This window comes from Ursus arctos, unplaced genomic scaffold (genome assembly GCF_023065955.2).
Source record: "Ursus arctos isolate Adak ecotype North America unplaced genomic scaffold, UrsArc2.0 scaffold_8, whole genome shotgun sequence".
Lineage (NCBI taxonomy): Eukaryota > Metazoa > Chordata > Mammalia > Carnivora > Ursidae > Ursus > Ursus arctos.
The window spans coordinates 65,527,771-65,540,674 of NW_026623100.1; the positions used below are offsets into that span (position 1 = coordinate 65,527,771).

Here is a 12,904-nt window from a genome sequence, read left to right on the forward strand (position 1 = left end):
CACAACAAATATGGCAAAAGGGTTAACAATGATTAAATCTGGGTAGGAGGTTTTTAGGTTTTCACTGTATTATTCTTTCAATTTTATTGTAGATTTGACCGTTTTTAAAACAAAAAGTTGTGGAAAAACTTGCAAAGCACCAGTCTGGCATCATAATCAGAAATGGCACCAACATCAGAAATAGGAAAACAAGTTGGCTTTAAGGAAAAGATAATTTTTCTTTTTTTAATTTTTATTTTTTTGAGTAGGCTCCACACCCAACACGGGGCTTGAACTCACAACCCTGAGATCAAAAGTCCCATGTTCTACCAATTGAGCCAGCCAGGAGCCCCGATAATTTTTATTTTTGATATGCTATACTTGAAGTGTCTAAGAAAAGAGGTCAAACTCAGAGATTTGGGAGTTCTCCACATAAAAAAATAAAGATTAAGTAGATGAGATTGGTTTTTTTTTTTTTAAGGAAAAGCATGTATACAAAGAAATGCAATGCTGTAAGAATTAAAATTTGCCAAATATTTTTAAGAGAAAGCGGAAGAGATTCAGTTTTTTAAAAAGCAGAGAAGAATCATTCCAAAAAGGGAAGGAAAAGCATTAGGGCATAATACTAAGAAATCAAAGGAAGACAGGGTCAAGTACAGCTGACGGGTCAATGCTAGAGAATACAAAGAGACCCAAGCCAGGGAAAAGACTCGTGCATTTAGTGACCACAAAGCCATTAAAAAGAGAAGCTTCCAAGTACGGTTAATGAAGAACAGTAGGAATGGAAATAATTATTATGAGATTAAGGAGACGGATAGTAAGAAAAGAGAAGCAATTGCTGCTTTCATTCATTCCTAAAGTCTGGCAGCAAGAGAAGAAAAAGAACCAGATGGGCAGAAAGGTCAACTGAAAGGGTTTTTCAAACTAGAAAAGATCTGCGGCTGGTTGAAGAGACAGAGGCAAGGCATCAATAAAAAATGAATGAGATAATGCTTTACATGCTACTCCCACTGCAGAAACAGCCACGTATTTTATGACTCTCCTCAAATTACTCATCCATCTCAATCTCATGTAACCACATCTAATTTTATATTCTTACTTGCTTTACACATGAATCTTCAGGTCTCATTCTAGGCTTCTTTCTAGATAAATATTAGCTGTCTAAGATAATCATCAGATAGATAGATATATATTGTATTTACTCTGATCAGTTATACTGGCTAGCTAGCTACAGCACCCCTTAAAGAATACTGTCGTGCCAAGAGATTGTCAAGCCTGCAAAATAAACATTTCTGATACCTACCAGCTGCTTGAATTTGTACTGCACACATGGATGAAAGGAAGCATAAAGAAATCTTGAAAAGGCCAGTAAATATTTGTTTCTCACCACAAAAAAGTTAATATATCCTAGATACGGAAATTCTATTAAACATGTTGTTTCATGTGTAAAAGCTAGAGACAGTACTTTTAATGAAATAAGAACTAAAATAAAACTGCATTTACTTACGAAAGTGCTGCTCTAGCCAAATCATGTGGCATCAGGTCCTTATACCTGGGGAAAGAAAACAAGCAACTTAGGGGCGCCTGGGTGGCACAGCGGTTAAGCTACTGCCTTTGGCTCAGGGCGTGATCCTGGCGTTATGGGATCGAGCCCCACATCAGGCTCCTCCACTGGGAGCCTGCTTCTTCCTCTCCCACTTCCCCCTGCTTGTGTTCCCTCTCTCGCTGGCTGTCTCTATCTCTGTCAAATAAATAAATAAAATCTTTATAAAAAAAAAAAAGAAAAAGAAAACAAGCAACTTAAACTAAAAGCCTAAAACTTTAAAAATGTTTTCATTCTATCTGAAATCCGTAGAGATAACATCTAACACGTGCTGCTGCAAATGTACTGCATTTTGCTATTGAGGACGGTCCACCATTTTCAACGAAGCCACAGTGTGACTACTATTTGTCATCCTTACTAATCTGGCAAGCCTAAACTCCTTCTGAGCTGGCTAAGAATCTAACAAGGACGTGGCCCAGTATCTTTCTTTTCAGCACGACATATGTTACATGCTCTTTAAAACTAAACTCCACCTTTTAAGTCCTCTTTAATTTTTAAAATATGTTATTTATTTTGTAATGCCCAAAGGGACATGCAGGATGTATTAGGACTTAAGAAACTTTTTGAAGTAATCTGAGATTCACGACAGAACTGGAAAAACAGAACAGAGCTCCCGAGTACCGTCTGCCCGGCTCCCCCTAATGCTAATACCCTGTGGCACATGGTGCACTAGTCAACACCAAGAAGTCAGCATTGGCACAAGACTATTCACTAACTGCTGACTTTATCTGGGTCTCACCAGTTTTTTCTACTAATTCCCTTTCTGGTCTGTTCCAAGACCAAATCCATGCCTTTAGTGGTCATGCCTCTGTTTCCTCCAATCTGTGACAGTTTCTCAGCCTTTTCTTGTCCTTTGTGACCTTGGCACATGAAGACTAGGGTCATGGGTTTGGGGGAAGAATACCACAGAGGTAAGTGCCCTTCTCATTGCTTCGTATCAGCACGTACAGGATGGCAAGATGACTTATTACTAGTGATGTTACACTGATCATCCGTCTTCTCCACTATCTTTCCCTTTCTGTACTCAACTTGAGTACGGAAGGAGTCACTAGTCCTGCCCTCACTCAAGGGGAGGAGAATTAAGATCCACTTCCTAGTGGAAGGAATAACAAAGGAGTTGTGGACATATGTTAAAAGCATCACAGTAATTAATAAATATTTGGGGGACAGAGTTTGAGGCTACGCAAATACCTTGTTTCTCAACACTTCCCACCCATTGATTTTAGCATTTAGTTGTAGAATTTGCTTGCAGCAATTACTACCGTGTGTGCTAATGGTGATTTATTGATTCTCCTGGTTCCTTCTACATTTATTAGCTGAAATTCTTTGGTAAAGATGATGTGTCCCTTCTCTCTCATGTATGTATTCATTCAATCACTTATTTATATCGGGTTGGACTCATACAAATATTTATCCTTTGGGTCATGATGTAACACTCTGTAACCACCACTTCAGCATTACTTCTAGAAGAAAATACTCTCTAGATTCTAAACCGTATGTTTAAAAAAGAACGCTTACTGTTTGTGTGTGTGTCCATGTATAAGCATGTAACTTCCACAAACGATGGCACCTATACACACTGCTTTGCACCTTGCTCTTTACACTTCATATATCTTCAAGATCTTTCTGTATTAGTACATAACGATAGGCCTCACTATTTTTAGCAGGTGCCTAACATTCCCCAGTGCATTTCTAAGTTAGTAACTGCTTGTTCAAAATACGAACATCAAAACAACCTAAATGGAACAGAACTATTGTTTTATTTAGTTTGAACCTAGTTACCAAAGTCTATTAGCTTTTGGACAGACTGGGCCAGAAAAGGAGAAGAAAAGTCTAAGGAGAATAGCAGTTTGGTTCTGGGAAATTATTGTACACACCTAGGATCATCCTGGTTCCATTGACTTGGGGTTGTGCTATGCTGGGATTTGGACCAGCCTATCAATCGCAATTCTGATCATTTCCAGGAAGCAAAGCAATGAATTAAATACCTGTGGGCCCACAGCCTCAGTATTCAAACTTCTGAATAAGCACAGAAACAATGTATGTATTTCCAGACAAGGAAAGCACATCTCTGTTGAAACCAAGGTATCTGGACCCACACCAGGTTTTTAAAATAGGGCTGGTTCAATCTAAAACTACACTAGGCTTATTCATGAGAAAGGAGGGAAAACAAATTTTGCCATATTATTTTACCACTGGCTTGACTTACCCTGTATTGATTTTATAAAAATGCTATCCATTCATTGGTCCACTAACAATAGTATTACCTACTGGGTTACATTTACAAAGACCACTTTTTTTTTTTTTTTTTGAGACACAGGGAGAGAGAGAGAGAGAGCACGAGCCCGCGGGCACAAGTAGGGAGGACGGTCAGAGAGAGAGGGAGAAGCAGACGCTCCACCAAGGAGGGAGCCCGATGGGGGGCTTGATCCCAGGACCCTGAGATCACAACCTGACCCGAAGGCAGACGCTTAACGATTGAGCCATTACAAAGACCACTTTTCAAAGTATCTCAAAAGAAGAAGTAAATAAAGTATGTGGGGTGATGGATGTGTTAATTAATGCGACTGCAGTAATTATTTCACAATGTATACGTATATTAAATCATCACGGTTATAAAAATTTAAAAATCATGTTGTACAACCTATTACATACAATTTTTATTTGCCAATCATACCTGAATAAAGCTGGGGGAAAAATAGAAAAAAAGAAGAGCACAATCATTTCATACTTACGAAGTGCCTGACTGCAAAAACGGAATGCGAACGCCGTCCACCACCACGATATTCCGCATGTTGGGTTTCGCTAAGGTTTTCTTTGATTTGGTCTGGGCGGCTTTAAGATAAAGTTCAAAAAACTGTTAATTCAAATATACGAAATCAGATGACTTTTTACATTTTTAAAGTCAAACATTCTAAGCAGAATTACCTCATTCAACGCCAAGCTGCATTTGCCATTTACCAAACCTCTTCAATTAAAAAAAAAAATGCTACGAAAGGGACTAGCATTTACAAGTTTCCAAACAATAAATTTAAGGTAAATACAGAGATTATACCTAATGATGAGGGTATTCATACCATTAAGAAAACCGTCTCTTTTTACCAAATGTTTGACAATCTATCATATTGAAAACAACCAACATGACACATGTCTGTCCTTAATATTAGAAGTCAAAGGGCACCTGCCTGGCTTGGTCAGTAGAGCATGTGAATCTTGATCTCTGGGTTGTAAGTTCGAGCCCCGTGTTGGGTGTAGAAAAAAAATAAAAATCTGGGGTACCTGGGTGGCTCAGTTAGTTAAGCACCTGCCTTCAGCTCAGGTCATGATCCCAGGGCTCTGGGATCAAGCCCCACGTCAGGCTCCCTGCTCAGTGGGGAGCCTGCTTCTCCCTCTCTGTCTGCTGCTCTCCCTGCTTGTGCGTGTGTGCATGCTCGCTCGTGCTCTCTCTCTCTCACATGCATGCACTCTAATAGATAAATAAAATCTTTAAAAAATAAAATCTTAAAAAGAAGAAAAAATTCCAATAGTTGATACTTAACTCTTCACATAGCTTAGTATTCTTGTGTTTTCATACAGAAACAAAAGCCATCTGGTTGGTGTCTACTGCCATTCTGCAAAAACCTAGAATGCTTCCTAATTCTGTTTGACTCAATTTGTCTACTTTCTTTTTTTTTTTTTTTTAAAGATTATTTATTTATTTGACAGAGAGACAGCCAGCGAGAGAGGGAACACAGCAGGGGGAGTGGGAGAGGAAGAAGCAGGCTCCTAACGGAGGAGCCTGATGTGGGGCTCGATCCCAGAACGCCGGGATCACGCCCTGAGCCGAATGCAGACGCTTAACGACTGTGCCACCCAGGCGCCCCTGTCTACTTTCTAACATGAAAAGAGCAACCTTTGTGCCAGTATAGGACTGGCACAAAAACAGACTCAGGTCAATGGAACAGAATAGAGAGCCCAGAATTAAACCCACGCTTATATGGTCAATTAATCTATGACAAAAGAGGCAAGAATATACAACGGGGAAAAACAGTCTCTTAAACAAATGGTGCTGGAAATTGGACAGTTACATGTAAAAGAATGAAACTGGATCACTTTCTTCCAGCATACACCAAAATAAACTCAAAATTGGTTAAAGACCTAAATATGAGCCTGAAACTATAAAGCTCCTAGAAGAGAGCACAGGCAATAATTTCTCTGACATCAGCTATACCAGTAATCTTTCTAGATGTCTCCCGAGGCAAGGGAAACAAAAGCAAAAATAAACTAATGGGACAAAACAAAAAGCTTTTACGCAGCAAAGGAAACCATCAACAAAACGACAAGGCAGGGGGGCCTGGGTGGCCCAGTCGGTTAAGCAGCTGACTCTTGGTTTCAGCTCAGTTAATGATCTTGGGGTCGTGACACTGCACCCCATATCAGGCTCCTCCCATTCAGTTCGGAATCAGCTTTAGATTCTCTCTCCCCCTCTGCCCCCTTCCCCCTACTTGCATGCTCTCTCAAGAAAAAAAAAAAGGCAAAATATATAAAGAACTTACACAACTCAACACCAAAAAACCCCCAATAATCTGATTACAAATGCGCAGAGAACATGAACAGGTATTTTTTCCAAAGACATACAAATGGCCAACAGACACATGAAAAGATGCATTAACACCACTAATCAACAGGCAAATGCAAATCAAAACGACAATGAGATTTCACCTTATACCTGTCAGAATGGCTAAAATAAAAAAGATAAGAAATAACAAGTATTAATGAGGATGTGGAGAAAAAGGAGCCTTTATTCACTGTTGGGGGAAATCCAAATTGGTGCAGCTACTGTGGAAGACAGTATGGAGGTTCCTCAAAAAATTAAAAATAGAAAATACCATAACAATCTAGTAATTCCACTACTGGGTATTTACCCAAAGAATATGAAAACACTAATTCAAACGGATAATACGCACTCCTATGTTTATTGCAGCAGTATTTACAATAGCCAAGGTATGGAAGCAACCCAAGTGCCTACCCATAAATGAATGGAGAAGATGTGTGTATACACACAATGGAGTATTAAAAAAAAAAAGAATGAGTTCTTGGCATCTGCAACATGGATGAGCCTAGAGGGTATAATGCTAAGTGAAAGAAGTCAGAGAATGACAAATACCACGTGATTTCACTCATATGTAGAATTCAAGAAACAAAACAAATGAACAAAGAAAAAAAAGAGAGAAAAAAACCCCAGACTCTTAATTAAGAGAACAAACTAGTGGTTGCCAGAGGGGAGGTAGGTGGGGGGAGAGGTGGTGGAACAGGTGAAGGGGATCAAGCGTACACTTATCTTGATGAGCACTCAGTCATGTACAGAACTGCTGAGCCATTACATTGTACACCTGAAACCAGTAACACTGTGTGTTAATTATACTTCAATAAAAAAGAACCTTTCTCTAATTTTTTAATTAAAAAAGGAAAACATGAATATATGCTTGTGGCAGAAAAACAACAACAACAAAAAACAAAAACTAAACTAAAATATGGAGAGTAAAAACTAAAGTTCTCTTTTTTTTTTTTTTTTAAAGATTTTATTTATTTATTCGACAGAGATAGAGACAGCCAGCGAGAGAAGGAACACAAGCAGGGGAAGCGGGAGAGGAAGAAGCAGGCTCATAGCGGAGGAGCCCGATGTGGGGCTCGATCCCAGAACGCCGGGATCACGCCCTGAGCCAAAGGCAGATGCTTAACCGCTGTGCCACCCAGGCGCCCCTAAAGTTCTCTCTTGATGTCCTCCCCTGCCATATTATTTTGTTTGGGTTAGATACTGTTAATTTGGTGTATATACTTTCAAACTTTTTTTCTTTTAATTCATATACATCCATACGCTTACATGTTAGGTATATTTTTCTGACCTTACCACACCTACTAATATCATAAAGAACTATTTATGATAAATATCCCTGATCAACTTGAAGAAAATAATAGTCAAAGGTAGGAGTCACGATAAAATGGGGTACATAGATTTCCCCGGCAGCTGTAATGGAGATGTTCTGGTGAAGGACATAAAGGCACAGGAGTATAAGCAAGCGGACTGTGGCAAACCCAAGCATGTGGGCTAAAAGCCAGGATAAAGGCAGCATCAGTGTGAATGCAAAGAAATGGCCCAATACAAGGGATTTTATAAAGGAAGATGCGGTATCCTGGTGACCAATCAGAAATGGAAAGAAAGGGGGCGCCTGGGTGGCACAGCGGTTAAGCATCTGCCTTCGGCTCAGGGCGTGACCCCGGTGTTGTGGGATCAAGCCCCACATCGGGCTCCTCCGCTATGAGCCTGCTTCTTCCTCTCCCACTCGCCCTGCCTGTGTTCCCTCTCTCGCTGGCTGTCTCTATCTCTGTCGAATAAATAAATAAAATCTTTTAAAAAAAAAAAAAAGAAATGGAAAGAAAGGAAAACAGGATTATAAAGGAAGCTTTCGAGATTAAGAAAACCTAACCATTCTGTACAGAGTCAGTACTAGTTTGGGAAGAAAGAGGACTTCACTTTTAAACATGCTAACTTTGAAGTGATGGAGAGATACCCAGGTGGATATGTCCATTTGACAGGTAAAGCTCTAAAGAGAAGTGACGTACAGACAGGACAGCCAAAAGATATTTGCAGTTTAGAAGGAGGAGAAAAACAGAGACAGATTTTATAGTGCCTGCTCACCCATTACACCCTCTAAAGGGAGCTGCTCTGCTTAGAGTCCCTGCCAAGGGGCAGCCACAGACACCATGTCCCTAAGCCCACAGCCAAAGCTAATTAGATTCCAGGTGCGTACTGGACCACCAAGAGTCAATCCATGGAGTGGCCAGCCGGTAACCCGTGTCATCTACCGAAAGCGATAAGCAATGCCAGTCAGACTCTCTCTCTTAAGAATCTACACAAAGAAGCATAAAGAAAAACACTAATTAGTTGAAGCTAAAAGGAAGCCATGAAGAAAAACCAGGGTACTGGTAAACTGAGGTCACTTGTAAGCCAGTTATGCAGCAGCAAAAAGCTTCAGTGAGCAAAGAAGCCAGCACGAAGAGTGAAGGATATAAAGAGAGAAGTAGCAAAGTCAGGAAAGCGACATACTATCTGGCCATGAGAAAGACAAAGTAGCCGGCCTCTAGGGCTGCCTGGTTCCTAACACCTCCCCAGCTGTAGTACACTCCAGCCCTCCTACCCTTCACTTGAGCGGGTCCATTACTCACAATTAAAGACACGTGGCTTTGTGACCGCCCTACAGTCAGAGGGCAGAGAGAAGATGTGCGACAGAAGGTAAACTTGAGAGGCAGCAGGAGAGTCAGAAGAGAACAGTGCATGACAGCAAAAGCAGGAGAGTATCAAGGAGCACAAGATGGTCAAATGTTTCAATCCTCGAGGAGAATGAGGACTGGAAAGAGGCCACTGAATTAAAAGATTTGCAGATTACTCATGACTGACCTTGGAGAGAATAAAGCAATAAGGGGAAGTCAGATGACATGCCATCATGTCATTGCACTGACCTCATGTCCCTTTTATGTACTGACAGATAAAATACAAATTCCTGACTCTTCTAATGAATTCCCTCCTCTACTAGGTTCCACCTTAACCATCCCAAAGAATTTCCCCCTCCTCAACATGTAGTAAGATGAGCAAGCCCCCAGTCCCTCACACTACTCATTTGCTCATTTCGACGTCCCTGCCTTTATTCATCTACCCTCCCATCTGAGTGGCCTCTTCTGTCCATCTAATTCTTACTTACCCTGCAAGGCCTAGTTCACATTCCACCTCCTAGTAAAGCCTTCCCTGGTAACTACGGTTACCTGTAGTTCCTGCCTCTGAACTTCTGTGGCAACCTCTGGGGCAAAAACTGGCTATTCTAAACAATTTAGCATATTATAAAGTAATTAATGCTGCAAGCCACATTTAAAAATAATATTCATTATTCATTATTCATTATGTAGTGAACAGTCACCCAAAGGACTCTCATTCTGTTTCTTGTGCACACTGGCTGCTACCCACATCAGAATTTTCTCAAAGGCTCTTTTTTATGTATTCCATAGTATATGGGCACACAATACCAATGTCTTACAACTATCTGAGTTGGGAGTTAAAATATCTGGGTTCTAGTCCCTGCCCTACCAAAACTTCATTATTTGCTGGACTAGATGACCTCCTCCCAACAGCAAAACCTAGAATTCTATGGCTGATATACATTCTATATTTTACACATACAATTAAAGTCAAAGCAGATAAAATATGTGTCATTTATTATCCCAGTGGGAGGGGTGTATATGTGTGTGTGTGTGTGTGTGTGTGTGTGTGTGTTTATAAAGACAAAGATACATAACAAATAGATATATAACCATGGAATCAGTCAAAATTTCCATCAGACACTTAAGTCCACCTAAATACTGAAAATCACATCAAGAAATTCTGCTATCGGGGCGCCTGGGTGGCACAGCGGTTAAGCGTCTGCCTTCGGCTCAGGGCGCGATCCTGGCGTTGTGGGATCGAGCCCCACATCAGGCTCCTCCGCTATGAGCCTGCTTCTTCCTCTCCCACTCCCCCTGCTTGTGTTCCCTCTCTCGTTGACTGTCTCTATCTCTGTCGAATACATAAATAAAATCTTTTAAAAAAAAAGATTAAAAAAAAAAAAAAGAAATTCTGCTATCCCTCTATTCTAAGTCCTTCATCCTAAGAGTTCTGTCAAGCAGGGACATTCACATGAGCTTCAAGAGGAATATGTTATAAAATTACTGCAACCTAAAACCTGTTCAGCATAAGCCTGCTCCCTCCCCACAAAGTAGTTGGTCACATTCCTTTGTCTTATCATGTGCTTTCTCGTATACAATCTCTAGCAGTGCTAACACAAATCACTGTTAGACTACCAGGGATATAAAAAGGCTCCAGTCTCACAAGGGCTTACAGTATAGCTGAGGAGACAGAAACACAAGAACAATTAAAGAATAGTATAAAGAAAAATGCTCTAAATGCCAGATGAACGTTCTCCCTCTGTTGGTATTCAGTTTGACCTTTTCCCAGTTGTCAAGAATCAGGTCCATTTGTGTGCAAGCAAAAGCATGAGGGCAAACATCTGAATTAGGGAAAAGGTAAATGAGACAAAAAGGAATTATTCTTCATGAAGCTAAGAAAAATCCATATCCTAGCTAGAATTTAGAGGCCAGAAGCAATATAATTGTTACATAACAACAGGAAACTTCACTACGTGGGATTAGGTAATAGACCTCTAACAATATACTATATGTAAAATATAAAAATATCATCTTACACTCCTATTGGGTTTAGTTTTCAAAGTGCTTTGAGATATCTTCATAACTTGAGGACAACAAGCCTAGAATTATTCTTTTTTGGACAAAGAAATTAGAACACAGGGAAGTAAAGTGACCAGTTCAAGGCTACAGTGCCCAGAAAGAGACAGAACGGGAAAAAAGAAGAGGTCTTCTGAATTCCGGTGAAGTGCTTTTCTATCAAACTATTATCCAAGTAGAAATAACATAATAAAACCAAAATCATAAGTCAGAGGTCACACTGGAGGACCTGGGCAAAGAGAATAATGGTATGAACACGTCAGAGTGTTTTTAGCTCTGACCAGTGAAGATACATACCTACAATGGGTATAGGTTACCTATGCTGGGTTTACCAAGTCTATAAGACCGTATAAAATCAACACATTTCCCCACTTTTTCATTTCATATTGACTAAATAACATTCTCTTATTTTTTCTAAAGATCTTATTTATTTGAGAGAAGCAGAGGGAGAGAGAGCAAGCGAGCACAAGCAGGCGGTACGGCAGAGGGGGAAGGAGAAGCAGACTCCCCGCTGACAAGAGAGGCTGATATGGGGATTGATCCCAGGACCCCAGGATCGTGACCTGAGCCGAAGGCAGACACTTAACTGACTGAGCCACCCAGGCGCTCCCAACAACATTCTTTTATTTACTAGTTCTCCAGTCACCCACATTTCAGGAATGGGTCTTTCTTATATATGTTCATTATTAGAGAAGCCTATCACAAGGTGCAAATCTAAAAATTTGACTTTGCCTCAAAAATGTCTGTATGGTAATCATCTCCAGGACTGACAGCTGAATAAACTGGCCAGCAAGGTTCACAGAACTGCCAGGATTCCAGCAGCAGCCTCCTGTCAACCCCACACCATGCAACATCGTCACCGGTTAGCTCTATATTGTTTTAATTTGAAGGCAATAGTGATGTTCCCGTTACTTATAAAAAAGGGAGAATGTGCAAATTAGTCTTGGTTTTTATTCAGAATTCACAGATCTAGAATCTAACATTTAAACCAGAAATGTTTATTTTATAAATTACTGTACCTGGGGCAGCTCGTAGCTGGGAGGAACAGCTCAGAGGTCTTACAGCTGGAAGATAAAATAAATTGTTTACAAAAAGCAGTACAATTCAATGCCTGTGTAAGATGCTTATAAATCTAAATCTCATTCTAAAAAAAGAAAGAAGAAATTAAACTTACAAAATTGGAGGGCCCATTTTGATGTATTGGGAAGATTTTTAAATGTGTAAGTCAAGATGGAAGTCATTCTGAAATCTGAAAAGAGAACAAAAATATATCCTGGGTTATTTGAACAATTTGTGGCTTATAGTCTATGATCTCGGATAATCTTATCCATGGTTAACTATAAAGTACTTTAAATTTAACGTATTATCAACTAACTATCCTTCCTCTAATAATAGTCTTATAGCTACACTGACATGGCTTCCATAGTGTGCAAATGACAATTTTAAGCATTACTATACTCTTATGTAAGAGATTAGAAAACTGAAGCATACAGGGATTGAGTGACCTGTCCAAAGATCCACAGCTAATAAAAGGCAGAGCTGGGATCTGAAGCCAGTCAGTCTAGCTCCAGAGCGTATGTCCTTCTCTAGGGCCAAAGGAGTAGAGAGGTTGCTGGACATGACCATGAAGCCACCAACGTTAATTTGCTGACTTTGAAGGCTGTATTGTGATTAGTGCCTTGTGCACGTTCATATGTGGGTGAATGTACACTAAAGTATTCAGGGGTGGTGTAGTTGCTAGCAACTTACTTCCAAATGCTGTAAGAAAAAAAAAAGTTTGTGTATTGCACTTGCTACTTTTTAAGAATTTTCTTTATTTAAGAGAGTGCGAGCTAGAAGGAGAGGGAGTGGGAGAATGAATCTGAAGCAGACTCCACACTGAGCATAGAGCCTGATGGGGGGGCTCAATCTCAGATCCCAAAATCATGACCTGAGCTGAAACCAAGAGTTGGCTGCTTAAATGACTGAGCCACCCAGGCCCCCCCCACTTGCTACTTTTTAATTAGCTTCCTA

At 40.2% G+C, this 12,904-nt stretch overlaps 1 protein-coding gene across 7 annotated transcripts in view; it reads right to left on the reverse strand.

Annotated features, from left to right (window-relative positions):
- Positions 1-12,904, reverse strand: part of HADHB (hydroxyacyl-CoA dehydrogenase trifunctional multienzyme complex subunit beta) — a 35,140-nt gene that overhangs the window by 16,543 nt on the left and 5,693 nt on the right. For 4 of the 7 annotated variants that reach the window (XM_026520304.4, XM_048222776.2, XM_057309135.1 and 1 more), the window contains exons 2-5: positions 12,066-12,140; positions 11,911-11,955; positions 4,318-4,417; positions 1,487-1,531 (exon numbers count right to left, since the gene is read on the reverse strand). In XM_026520304.4, coding sequence (XP_026376089.1) covers positions 1,487-1,531; positions 4,318-4,417; positions 11,911-11,955; positions 12,066-12,132 — 257 coding nt within the window. In that variant the 5' untranslated portion in view covers positions 12,133-12,140. The remainder of the gene's footprint in view (positions 1-1,486; positions 1,532-4,317; positions 4,418-11,910; positions 11,956-12,065; positions 12,141-12,904) is intronic. The other 3 variants (XM_057309138.1, XM_057309137.1, XM_057309136.1) reach the window with 1 other exon arrangement.